Genomic DNA, 13,019 nt, shown 5'->3' on the forward strand with positions numbered 1-13,019 from the left:
TTATATTCAATGTTCCGTACATGATTGTGGGTGGGATCAGCCATATTGTCTGAGCTGCTGTTAACAGCACGGAGAGATATGCTTTGCAGCAGCCACATGGACGATGGGAAACTGTGAACAGGAGGGGACCCATTGATTTCTATGGGAGAGTATTTTGTGCAGAGAACACTGTCAGAGAAGGGATAGGAGGCAAGCCTGGTGAATCGCCAATTGTCAATAGTGGATCCTGAGTTTATATTTATTTTAGTTGTTACCTTTCATTGTAATCCTGCCTGTGATAATGAGAGGACTGCTGAGAAGTGATCTCTACAGAACAGGAAGTGTCAGTTTATTGTCAGGCTCAGAAGCCTATATTTTTTTTTATATCGATTATGACATAGAAAATAATAAAATAAAAATAAAAAAATCACTAAAAATTATTTAAAAATATATTTAACATAAAAACTTGATTTAAATGATTGTGTCATGAGAAAATGACCTCTCTTTAAACGTTACACAGTGCCCATTCATATAATTCAAAGATCATCTGTGTTATGCAGGACAAGTCCTCCAGAGCGAGAGACACCATTTGTAACCACTCTCTGCTAGAGATGGGGATCCTGAACAGAGGACCCCCCCCCCCTCTTTTAAAGGGGTTTTCCTATCATCAATATTTATCACTTCTACACAGGATAGGTGATAAATATATGATCTTTGGGGGGTCCGACCGCTGGAACCTACAGCCATCCCGAGAACATACTTACCTGGCCGTACTCGTGCACTGCGCACGATCAGCCACTGCTCCATTTGTTTTCTATGGGGCAACTGTAAAGAGCGCTCGTGTGGATAGGTGATAAATATTGATGATGGGAAAACCCCTATAGCTCAGAAGTCCCCCAAAGTGTATATGAAAATGGATTTTCTAAACTGGACAACCACTTTAAATGACAGATTTACTTTTTAGCCACAATCAATAAAACAAAACAAAAACAGTCACTTTGTTCAGAGCAGTATATTACACAAAACAATATTTTTATTGTCGGTCTAAGATGGTTTTAAAAAGCATTAAACATTTCCATGGGAAAAAAATAATCTGATATTGTGCATTGCACAGGATGGGAATATAATCCTTACCATCATGGTTTTCAGTCTTTTCACTTCATCCTCTTGGTTGCGGTAAGATTCCAACTCTTGCTGCACCGATTCAGCAACTTCAGGAAAGGGGCTAAGGAAAAATCCCAAAGAGTGCGCTAGTCTGAGAAGCAAACACTTTCTATCCAACTATTTTATTGTCTGGTACATTTTCCTACTGATTCAGAACATAAATTGGTAGGAAATCACGGATTATCGGCGAGACTTGTTATTGGTCATTTTAGCTATGAGTAATATTGCCAATTTAAAAATCTACTTAAGTTGGGTTAATTTTCGTATTATGAGAAAGAGAATGAGCCTTTTATCGTGCTACGTAATTACCAGGATTACCAGAGAACTAAATATTTATTTTAATTGACTAATGTAAAGCCTAAAAAGTGGTCGGCCTGGCAAATGAGGATTCTGTATTACCCCTTCTGTAATAAGGACTAGTATAAAGCTCACATTTCACATTTGGATATTTACTTAAGAATTTACTCAGGAATACTGCCTGTGCCATGCACATCCCAGGAAAGACAGTGGGAGCTCAGGGAGTTAAATGAATGGCTTAAGTATTGGTGTAGAGGAGAAGGCTTTGGGTTTCTAGAGCACTGGGCTGACTTTATCGGGGTACAAACTGTATTCAGCAGATAACTTGGAATGGAAGGGGGTCTGCAGTGATGGGGGGAGAGAATTCTAGCTGGGGTGGCGGAGTATTTAAACTAGGGCTGAGGAGGGAGGTCAATGTAGAAAATAGAGGTAAGAGGAAAGTAGAGGTGGTTAGAGGGGGGTCAGAATATATCGGTGGGGGGGGATAGACTGTGGCGAGAGGACTAGGTAACAGGAAAAGGAAATCCTTTTGTTACAAAACAGCAATGAAAATAAAAATGCCCAAACAATCACATTTCTGATACTGAAAGTGAAAAATCGAAAGGCAAGTTAAAGAGGCTCTGTCACCACATTATAAGTGGCCTATCTTGTACATAATGTGATCGGCACTGTAATGTAGATAACAGCAGTGTTTTTTTGTTTAGAAAAACGATCATTTTTGACGGAGTTATGACCTATTTTAGCTTTATTCTAATGAGTTTCTTAATGGACATCTGGGCATGTTTTACTTTTTGACCAAGAGGGTGTTGTGGAGAAAAGTGTATGACGCTGACCAATCAGTGACTAATCAGCGCCATACACTTCTCCTCATTCATGTACACAGCACATAGGGATATTGCTATATCGCTATGTGCAGCCACATAAACACATTACAACGTTACTGAAGTGTCCTGACAGTGACTATACATTACCTCCAGCCAGGATGTGATGTGTATTCAGAATCCTGACACTTCTGTAGCGTCTCTGTGATATTTACAGCAAGGCAAGCGTAATCTCGCAAGATTACGATGTAACCTGTCACTTAAAACGAGATTACGCTTGCCTTGCTGTAAATCTCACAGAGATGCTACAGAAGTGTCAGGATTGTGAATAGACATGGATATTCAGGATATAGACTGGGAAGAACTAATGTTAAATAATGGGACAAATGATAAATGGGAGATTTTAAAATCTACTTTGTACAAATATAGTGCAAAATTTATTCCTATAGGTAACAAGTATAAACGACTAAAATTAAACCCCACATGGTTTACACCTTCTGTAAAAAGGGCAATACATGACAAAAAAAGGCATTTGAAAAATACAAATCGGAGGGTACATCTGTAGCCTTTGTAAATTATAAAGAGCTTAATAAAATCTGTAAGAAGGTAATAAAATCAGCAAAAATACAAAATAAAAGGCAGGTGGCCAAGGATAGTAAAGCAAATCCCCAAAAATTCTTCAAGTATATAAATGCAAAATAGCCAAGGTCTGAACATGTAGGACCCCTAGATAGTGGTAATGGGGAGTTGGTCACAGGGGATCAAGAAAAGGCAGAGATACTAAATGGGTTATTTAGCTCTGTATATACAACAGAAGAAAGAGCAGATGGTGTAGCCGGTGCCAGTGCTGTTAATTTAAATCAATTGATATACTGAATTGGCTGAATATAGATATGGTCCAAGCTAAATTGAATTAAATAAATGTACACAAGGCCCCGGGACCAGATGGGTTACAACCTAGAGTTGTTAAAGAGCTCAGTACAGTTATTTCTGTCCCCCTCTTCATAATATTCAGAGATTCCCTAGTGACTGGTATAGTGCCAAAGGGACTGGCGCAGGACAAATGTGGTGCCTATTTTCAAAATGGGCTCTAGGTCTTCCCCAGGTAATTATAGACCAGTAAGCTTAACATCCATCGTGGGGAAAATGTTTGAGGGACTATATACAGGATTATGTGACAAAAAATTGTATTATAAGTGACAGCCAGCACGGTTTTACTAAGGACAGAAGTTGTCAAACTAACCTCATTTGTTTTTATGAAGAGGTGAGTAGAAGCCTAAACAGAGGGGCCGCTGTGGATATAGTATTTTTGGACTTTGCAAAGGCATTTGACACTGTCCCTCATAGACGTCCAATGGGTAAATTAAGGACTATAGGTTTAGAAAGTATAGTTTGTAATTGGATTGAGAATTGGCTCAAGGACCGTATCCAGAGAGTTGTGGTCAATGATTCCTACTCCGAATGGTCCCCGGTTATAAGTGGTGTACCCCAGGGTTCAGTGCTGGGACCACTATTATACAACCTATTTATTAATGATATAGAGGATGGGATTAATAGCACTATTTCTATTTTTGCAGATGACACCAAGCTATGTAGTAATGTTCAGGCTATGGAAGATGATCATAAATTGCAAGCTGATTTGAACACACTAAGTTTTGGGCATCCATTCAGAAAATGAAGTTTAATGTAGATAAATGTAAAGTTATGCATCTGGGTACCAACAATCTGCATGCATCATATGTCCACGGGGGAGTCACTTGTTGAAAAGGATCTGGGTGTACTTGTAGATCATAAACTAAAATAACAGAATGCAATGTCAATCAGCTGCTTCAAAGGCCAGCAAGATATTCTGATGGACTCGCGGGATCTGGATATAATATTACCACTTTAAAAAGCATTAGTGAGGCATCATCTAGAATATACAGTTCAGTTCTTGGATCCATTTCTGAGAAAGGATGACCTGGAGTTGGAAAAAATACACAGTAGAGCAACGAAGATAATAAGGGGCATGGAGAACCTAAGTTATGAGAAAAGATTGAAAGAATTAAACCTATTTAGCCTAGAAAAAAAGACGACTAAGGGGGGACATGATTAGCTTGTATAAATATATTAATGGCACATACAAAAAATATGGTGAAATCCTGTTCCATGTAAAACCCCCTCAAAAAACAAGGGGGCACTCCCTCCATCTGGAGAAAAAAAGGTTCAACCTGCAGAGGCGACAAGCCTTCTTTACTGGTAGAACTGTGAATTTATGGAACAGTCACCGCAGGAGCCGTCACAGCAGGGACAGTAGATGGTTTTAAAAAAGGCTTAGATAATTTCCTAGAACAAAAAAATATTAGCTCCTATGTGTAGAAATTTTTCCCTTCCCTTTTCCCATCCCTTGGTTGAACTTGATGGACATGTGTCTTTTTTCAACCAAAAAAAGTGGAGATATTTTATTCATCCATATGCAATGTTTCAGCCAAGCTCAATAGGTCCTTTTTCAAGCCCTGGTGACTTGAAGAACCAATTGGGCCCTGAAAAAGGCCCAATTGAGCTGGGCTCAAACATTGCATAAAAAGGGTAAATAAAACTTTTCGACTTTTTTCATCACAGCTGGATTTTTACTGCATGAAGAGTCCCAGGAGGATTTGTACCCTGCTATCAATTAGGGGTGCTGCTTTCTTTCACTTTATTTCTATGGCAATGCCATAAATGTCTGAGATGAGAATACCCCTTTTAATGAATGTAGTCGTGACATTTTTGTGGTGCTTTTTCCCCAATGACATAAATTGGAGGGAACAAATATTCTGTAAATAAAACACATATATAGAAATGTTTCCTTTAAAGGGTTATTCCCAAGTGGAGTCATTTTTTTTTTTAATACATCTTAAACATAAACAAAAATATAAGTATATTGCTCTAAAAAATTTTTTTAATATTCATTTCCTAACTCCCTTTTTTCTAGATAATGCAGCTAGTGCTGGTTATATTTTCTAAAAGGGGGCGTTAGCGGCTTCATGTCAATCAAGCCGCTCTGCTCTGTTTGTGCGCTCTCTCGACGTTGTTGGATAATGTTTTTGCTACACCCCACCCCTCCCTGTAGCTAACTCCATTGGGACTCCTCCTAGGAGTGTAGTTTCCTGTCCTGAAAGAACCCCTGACTGTAGGGTCCGTGGTGTAAGCTGCACATAAATCAATTGTATGAGACAGTGTCCTGCTCTGTCTCCGTGCTCCTGTAACAGTACAGAAGCCCGCACTGATACAGGGCTGGCTTTCTAACAGCAGATGAGAGCTTAGGAGACCGACCAGGACGCAGTCTCATACAGCTGACACCACGGACAGCGGCCAGTCCATGCTGCTGTGTAGCATAAGTATGTAACAGACAATGTTACATACCAGTTCTGATAAGGGCTCAGCTAACTCGGCTGGCCTTTACTGATGTGCCGAGTACAGGACGGCTCCAGGGCTACTGCGCATGCCTGGGGGCCATCCTATAGACTTGAATAGAATTCAAGAGAGGTGGTCGGGCAGGGAGCTACTGCGCATACTCTAGAATGCGCGTTCCCGAGATCCTGGCCATACTCACTGCAAAATAAAGAGGTAGAACAGCGCAAGCGCGGCCACTGCTAGAGGAAAGCAGTGGTGGCCGGATCTCTATTCAACGAGCAATAAACAAAGCGGGGCTGTTGGTAACATGGAGCCAGGATATCTCGCAAAGTATAGAATAAAAAAAAAAAAAAAAAGAAGGTATTTACAAAAATGCCTAATTTTATGTTGTTAAGCTTTATAGTTATCAAGATGGGAATACCCCTTTAATTATCGATCAAAACAGTATTATCATTATGTCCTAAGTAAGAAACTCCTCTCACAATCACTGTCAGGGTATGTTCACACGCAGTGACCAAAAAAGTCTGAAAATACGGAGCTGTTTTCAGGTGAAAACCGCTCCTGACTTTCAGATGTTTTTGTAGCAAGTCGCGTTTTTCGCGGCGTATTTTACGGACGTTATTGGAGCGGTTTTTCAATGGAGTCAATGAAAAACGGCTCCAAAAACGTCCCAAGAAGTGACATGCACTTTTTTTTTTGCGGGCGTCTTTTTAAGTGCCGTATTTTGACAGCGACGCGTAAAATAACACCTCGTGGGAACAGAACACCGTAAAACCCACTGAAAGCAATTGGCAGATGTTTGTAGGCGTAATGGAGCCATAAAACACCCGAATTACGTCTGAAAACACTGCGTGTGAAAACTTTTTTGGGCTAGAGTAACCTAAAATAATAATTATACTCTATGGAAGCTAGGTCTTTAGTTGAAAAGAAAAATTCTGTAGAGAAAATCTAGACTTTACCTGCCTTTGTGTTTTTGCCAGAATTTATCTGCCACAGTCAAATCATAGGACTTCTTGTTCTTCTTCTTAGGCCGGGCACCAGAAGGGCTGCTCTCCACTGCCGCAGACTCTTCTAGATTTACTCTGTTTAAGTGAATGTCCTACAACACAAGAGGTGAATATTGGGTACATTCAGCAGGTTTGAATAACTAAAAAATAATTCAGATAGGGAAGACGACAACAAATAAAGTGAAGATTCATTCGACCCTTTTAATTCTATGGCTTCACAGGACTTCCTCAGAGAAGATTATAAACCAGAGGTGCGCAAAAGGCACTTGACAGCTCCGTGTGTCATCAGTGTATGATGCGCGGCTGCGTGATTTTCGCGCAGCCGCCATCATAGAGATGAGGCTAGTCGACGTCAGTCACTGTCCATGGTGCTGAAAGAGTTAACTGATGGGCAGTAACTCTTTCAGCAACCTCGACAGTGAATTCCGATCACCATATGGAGTAACCTGTTTAAAAAAAATAGAGGTTCGTACTTACCGAGAACTTCCCGGCCGTTGCCTTGGTGACGCGTCCTTGGTGACGCGCCTCTCTTGACATCTGGCCCCACCTCCCTGGATGACGCGGCAGTCCATGTGACCGCTGCAGCCTGTGCTTGGCTTGTGATTGGCTGCAGCTGTCACTTGGACTGAATTGTCATCCCGGGAGGTCAGACTGGAGGAAGAAGCCGGGAGTTTTATCGGTAAGTCAGAAATTCTTTTTTTTTTTACACGTTCACGTATATTGGGATCGGAAGTCACTGTGCAGGGTGCTGAACCAGTTTAACTCTTTCAGCACCCTGGACAGTGACTGTCTCCTGCCGGGTTTGGTCAAAACGAGTTCGGCCGAACCCGGTGAAGTTCGGTTCGCTCATCTCTAAGACACTCCGTTCGGATGTTTGTAAACAGAAAAGCACGTGGTGCTTTTCTGTTTACATTCAGTTTGACAGCTCTTGCGCGAATCACGCAGTTCGCACGGAAGTGCTTCCGTGCGGCATGCGTGGTTTTCACGCACCCATTGACTTCAATGGGTGCGTGATGCGCGAAAAACGCAAGATTATAGAACATGTCGTGAGTTTTACGCAACGCACTCGCGCTGCGCAAAATTTACGCATTGTCTGCACTGCCCCATAGAGCAATATAGGTGCGTACGACACGCGTGAAAATGAGGCCTAAGGCTGTTTTTTTGTATACGAGTAGTTGGGTGTAGAGCACCATCATGGAGATTTCTCCAAGGATGGGCTAATAGGATATTCATAGTAGTCACTGGTTGGTGGTTTCTTTAGTTTATAATCATAAGGTAGTGGCTGGATGAACGCTCATTTAACTATCTCCCCCCCGACCACCCCATACACATGCATGCTTGGCTCGGGTGTGCTGCATGATCGTTTTAATAGGGAAAGGTAAACACAATCAGTGCTGATGGTGTCAATGTGTTTACACTGAGTGCCCAATGACAAGGGGTATAGTAACGCCCAGCTGTCATTGTATTCATACATTTCAAGGGGGAATAAGAGAAAACCGGAACAAGGCAATATATTGTAACATTAAGTGCAACACAAGTATTTACTTAGACATGTCAGGAGAGCCAACGGGTCCTCTTTAACTCCTGACATTTGCCGCATGGTTTAGTCATGGAAATCCAGTGCTTCCCGCATTTTTCCGTATCCATAAGAAAATGGTGGACACCGGCTCAGAAGCTGAGTCGGTGCCACCATCCACATGTTTAAGCTGTATGTTATAGCCGACACTCTGCTGTAATGGCGGGGACGGAAATTAGCTCCAATCCCCGCCATTAACCCCTTAAATGCAGCGGTTAAAAGCGTTCACTGCATTTAAGGGTTTTGCAGCTCATCGACACCCCAGCAACGAAATTGCAGTGGGGTGCCGGTGGCTGCAATGGCAACTGGAGGCCTAATACTGGCCTCCCGGTCGGCCTAGTATAGAAGCCCTCCAGGCCCCGCCAGGAGGCGGGGCCTAAAAGGCTTCCGTAGCCGACAGAAAGATGGTGCGGGCTCAGAAGCTGACCCGGCTTCATCAGCGGTGGATGTCAGCTATATGTTGCAGCTGGCATCTACCTGTAACAGCAGGAACTGGAGCTAGCTCGGATCCCTGCCATTAACCCCTTCGATGCAGCGATCACTGCATCTTAGAGGTTGGTAGCAGATTGACAGCCTTGCCATGCGACTGCTGGTATGGCAACAGGAGGCCTAATAATGGCCTCCTGCTCTGCCACTACAGAAGCCGATTAGGCCCCGCCCGGAGACAAAGCCTAAATCGGATTTCTGTCAGTGAACGACTGACAGATTGAATACATTGGAGCAGTGTTTTAGAAAAAAAGCAGACAGTTAGACCTTCAAGTCCCCTAGTGACTAAAAAATAACAAAAAAACTGCAAAGAAAGTGTAGAAAACATGTAAAAAAAACGTAAAACATAATAAATGTTTCAAGTAATAAAATAAAACACAATCTCCCTTTTTCCCTTATAAAGTTCTATATTATTGCAAAAAAAAATAAAAAAAAATTTGTTTTGCCGTGACCATAACGGCCTGGACTATAAAAATATTATGATATTTATTCCACGTGAACAGTGTAAAAAAGAGAAACCCAACTATGCCAGAATTTCCGTTTTTGGTCACTTTGCCCTACAAAAATAGGAATAAAAAGCGATCAAAAAGTCGCATGGATCCAAAATGGTACCTATAAATACTATGGCTCATCTCGCAAAAAACAAGCCCCATACCACTACGTCTATGAAAAAATAAAATGAGTTAAGGCTATAAAAAAGTCAGGAAAGAAAAATATGGGGTTGTGCAGGCCCAAGAGGAACATTTCTTCTGTTTCAAGAGACGATATATCAAGGCCCTAAAATTAGGGTACCAGGAAGGGAAGTGCCCAAACACATCTGCTGGAAGTGAGGGTGCCCGTATTATACCAGGACAACACTTTCCCAGCAAAATTCCCCAAACTGCAAAGGTGCGAAGTGTGGACCAAAAGAGAAATAAGAAAATACACTTTTCTTATTTATCAGTGCGACACTGATAAATAAGAAAATACACTTTTCTTATTTATCAGTGCGACACTGGCCTGGGCATAAAAGATTGCTTCACAGCCTAAGGCCGGATTTACACGAGCGTGTGCATTTTGCACACGCAAAAAAACGGCGTTTTGCGTGCGCAAAAGGCACTTAACAGCTCCGTGTGTCAGCCCCGTATGATGCGCGGCTGAGTGATTTTCTTGCAGCCGCCATCATTATGACACTCCGTTTGGATGTTTGTAAACAGAAAAGCACGAAAGTGCTTCCGTGTGGCATACGTGATTTTCACGCACCCATTGACTTCAATGGGTACGTGATGCGCGAACAACGCAGAAATATAGGACATGTCGTGAGTTTTACGCAACGGACTCACGTTGCGCAAAAATCACGGACTGTCTGCACGGCTCTATAGACTAACATAGGTCCGTACAACACGCGTGAAATTCACGCGCGTTGCACGGACGTATATTACGTTCGTGTAAATAAGCCCTAACACACATATATGGATTATTTTCTTTTACCCAATTATTATACCAGCAGAACTTTAAAACAAAGCTTCTACCAAGCAAAATCCACGCTCCAAAAGCCAAATTGCGTTCCCTCCCTTCTGAGCCCTACAGTGTGCCCAAACAGCTGTTTACTTCCGCATATATGGCATCGCCATACCCGGAAGAACCCTTTTAACAATTTTTGGGGGGTGTCTCCAGTGGCACAACCTGGGCACGACATGTGCCACTGAAATGGCATATCTAGGGAAAAATTGACATTTTTACTTTGCACCATCCGCAGCGCATTCATTTATGGAAAAGACCTGTGGGATGAAAATGCTCACTACACCCCTTAATAAACGCCTTGAAGGGTGCAGTTTCCAAAATGGGGTCACTTTTCAGGGGTTTTATTTATTATTTCACATCAGAGCTTTTGCAATTGTGAACCAATACTTTGTAAATCGCCAAATTAGTCCTCAATTTCGCATGGTACTCTTTTGCTCCTGAGCCTGGTCGAATGTCCAGGCAAAAGATTAGGGCCAAATGTAGGGCATTTCTAAAACCAGGAAACACAGCATAATAATTAGAGCGCTGTCTTTTTATGGTGGCACAACCTGGGCACCACATATTGGTATATCTATGGAAACATTCCCATTTTCACTCTGCAACATCGAGTGCACACAAATTCCTGCAAAACACCTGCAGGGTTAACATGCTTACTACAAACCTAGGTGAATACCTTGAGGGGTTGTAGTTTCCAAAATAGGGTCACTTCTGGGGGGTTTCCACTGTTTTGGTTCCACAGGGGCTTTGCAAATGCGACATAGCGACCAGAAACCAATCCAGCAAAATCTGCACTCCAGAAGCCAAATGGCGCTCCTTCCCTTCTGAGCCCTACTGTGTGGCCAAACAGCACTTTATGACCACATATGGGTTATTGCCGTACTCGCGAGAAATTGTTTTACAAATGTTGGGGTTCTTTTTTTTCCTTTATTCGTGAGAAAATGTAACATTTTGAGCTAAAGCTACATCTTATTGAAGAAAAAGGATTTTTTTTTAATTTTCACTGCCCAATTCTAATAAAATCTATGAAACACCTGTGGGGTCAAAATGCTCACTACACCCTTAAATAAATTCCTCAAGGGGTACCTTAGGGGCTTTGCAAAAGCGGCATGGTGCCAAGAAACCAATCAAGCAAAATCTGTGCTGCAAGAATGTCAGGGGGCTTTTTCTTCTTTATTCCTTGCGAACATTGTTTTGTTTTTTATAGCTAAAACTAGATCTTATTGGGAAAAAAATTAATTTTTAATTTTCACTTCCAAATTGTAATAAAATCTATGGAACACCTGTGGGGTCAAAATGCTCACTACACCCCTAGATGAATTCCTTGTGGGGTGTAGTTTACAAAATGGGGCATTTCCTTTGATTTGGTAACACAAGACCTCTTCAAACCGGATAAGGTGCCTAAAATATATTCTAATAAAAAGAAGGCCCCAAAATCCTCTAGGTTCTCCTTTGCTTCTGAGGCCTGTACTTCAGTCCATTAGCACACTAGGGCGACATGTGGGATATTTCTAAAAACTGCAGAATCTGGGCAATACATATTGAGTTGTGTTTCTCTGGTAAAACCTTCTGTGTTATAGTTTTTTTTTTTATTAAATATGAATTTCTGCAAAAAAAATAAAATTTCTTAATTTCACCTCTACTTTGCTTTAATTCTTGTGAAAAACACCTAGAGGGTTAAGAAACGTTCTAATAGCGGTTTTGTATACTTTGAGCAGTGCATTTTAAAATGGGGTGACTTATGGGGGTTTGTATTGTATAGGCCCCTCAAAGCCACTTCAGAACTGAACTGGTCCATGAAAAAATAACCTTTTAAAATCTTCTTGGAAATGTGAGAAATTTCTGCTGAAGTTCTAAGCCTTGTAACGTCCTAGAAAAATAAAAGGATGCCAATCTAAAGTAGACATATGGGAAATGTTAATTAGCAACTATTTTGTGTGGTATTACTATCCGTCTTAAAAGCAGATACATTTAATTTTAGAAAAACGCTAATTTTTGAAATTTTTCGCAAAATTTTGGTGTTTTTCACAATTAAATACCGAATGTTTAGACTAAATGTTACCACTAGTTTTAAGTAAAATATTTCACGAGAAAATCTCAGAATTTCTTGGATAGGAGAAAGCATTCCAAAGTTATTACCGCAAAGTGACACGCCAGATTTAGAAAAAAACAAGGAAGTCAGGGAGGTCAAAATTAGCTGCAGTGGGAAGGGGTTAAGACAGGAAAACAGACTTCAGAAAAAAACACTTCTAGCCATGCAGGTCATAGGGATTTCAGAGCTTTTGTTATCTTATACCCTTGCATTGTCTGTGAACAGAATTCAGCTGATAGAAGTAGAACAGTATGAAAAAACATCAACCGAAGCATATGAAAATGTGCAGAATTTTGAAATCTTTTATTTATTTACGGTCTAAAAAAAGTTGGGCAGTAACTATGTTGGGAATCCGAGATCACAAGAAATGGAAGTTGCCAGCAGTCACTATGCACCCAATTCTTCCCCAGGTGAGGTAAATATATTATAGTACCCAGTAATAAAATCCAATACATTACACATTCACTTAGGCATTTGCAGGAATACTACACAATCCCAGCAATTAAGGCTGTACAATGTTTTCCCTCTGAATTCCATATAATCCATTTCTCCCCGTGCTCCTTCTGGATCATGCATAACTCAGCTCCAGTTATTTTTCTGCAACATTCATCTTAATGCTACGTAACATGCAGAAAATAAACACCTGAGGAGGATCTGCTCTCGGTCATCTTCAATCACATCTCAAATGTGTCAACTGGCTGAGGATGCCCTCCACCAATGGA

The 13,019-nt window shown here is 41.2% G+C and overlaps 1 protein-coding gene across 1 annotated transcript in view; it reads right to left on the minus strand.

Annotated features, from left to right (window-relative positions):
• The window catches only part of SCFD1 (sec1 family domain containing 1), a 141,744-nt gene that overhangs the window by 60,009 nt on the left and 68,716 nt on the right, over positions 1 to 13,019 (minus strand). The window contains exons 11-12 of the mRNA XM_075844681.1: positions 6,596 to 6,735; positions 1,114 to 1,204 (exon numbers count right to left, since the gene is read on the minus strand). Coding sequence (XP_075700796.1) covers positions 1,114 to 1,204; positions 6,596 to 6,735 — 231 coding nt within the window. The remainder of the gene's footprint in view (positions 1 to 1,113; positions 1,205 to 6,595; positions 6,736 to 13,019) is intronic.

This window comes from Rhinoderma darwinii, chromosome 12, assembly GCF_050947455.1.
Source record: "Rhinoderma darwinii isolate aRhiDar2 chromosome 12, aRhiDar2.hap1, whole genome shotgun sequence".
NCBI lineage: Eukaryota > Metazoa > Chordata > Amphibia > Anura > Rhinodermatidae > Rhinoderma > Rhinoderma darwinii.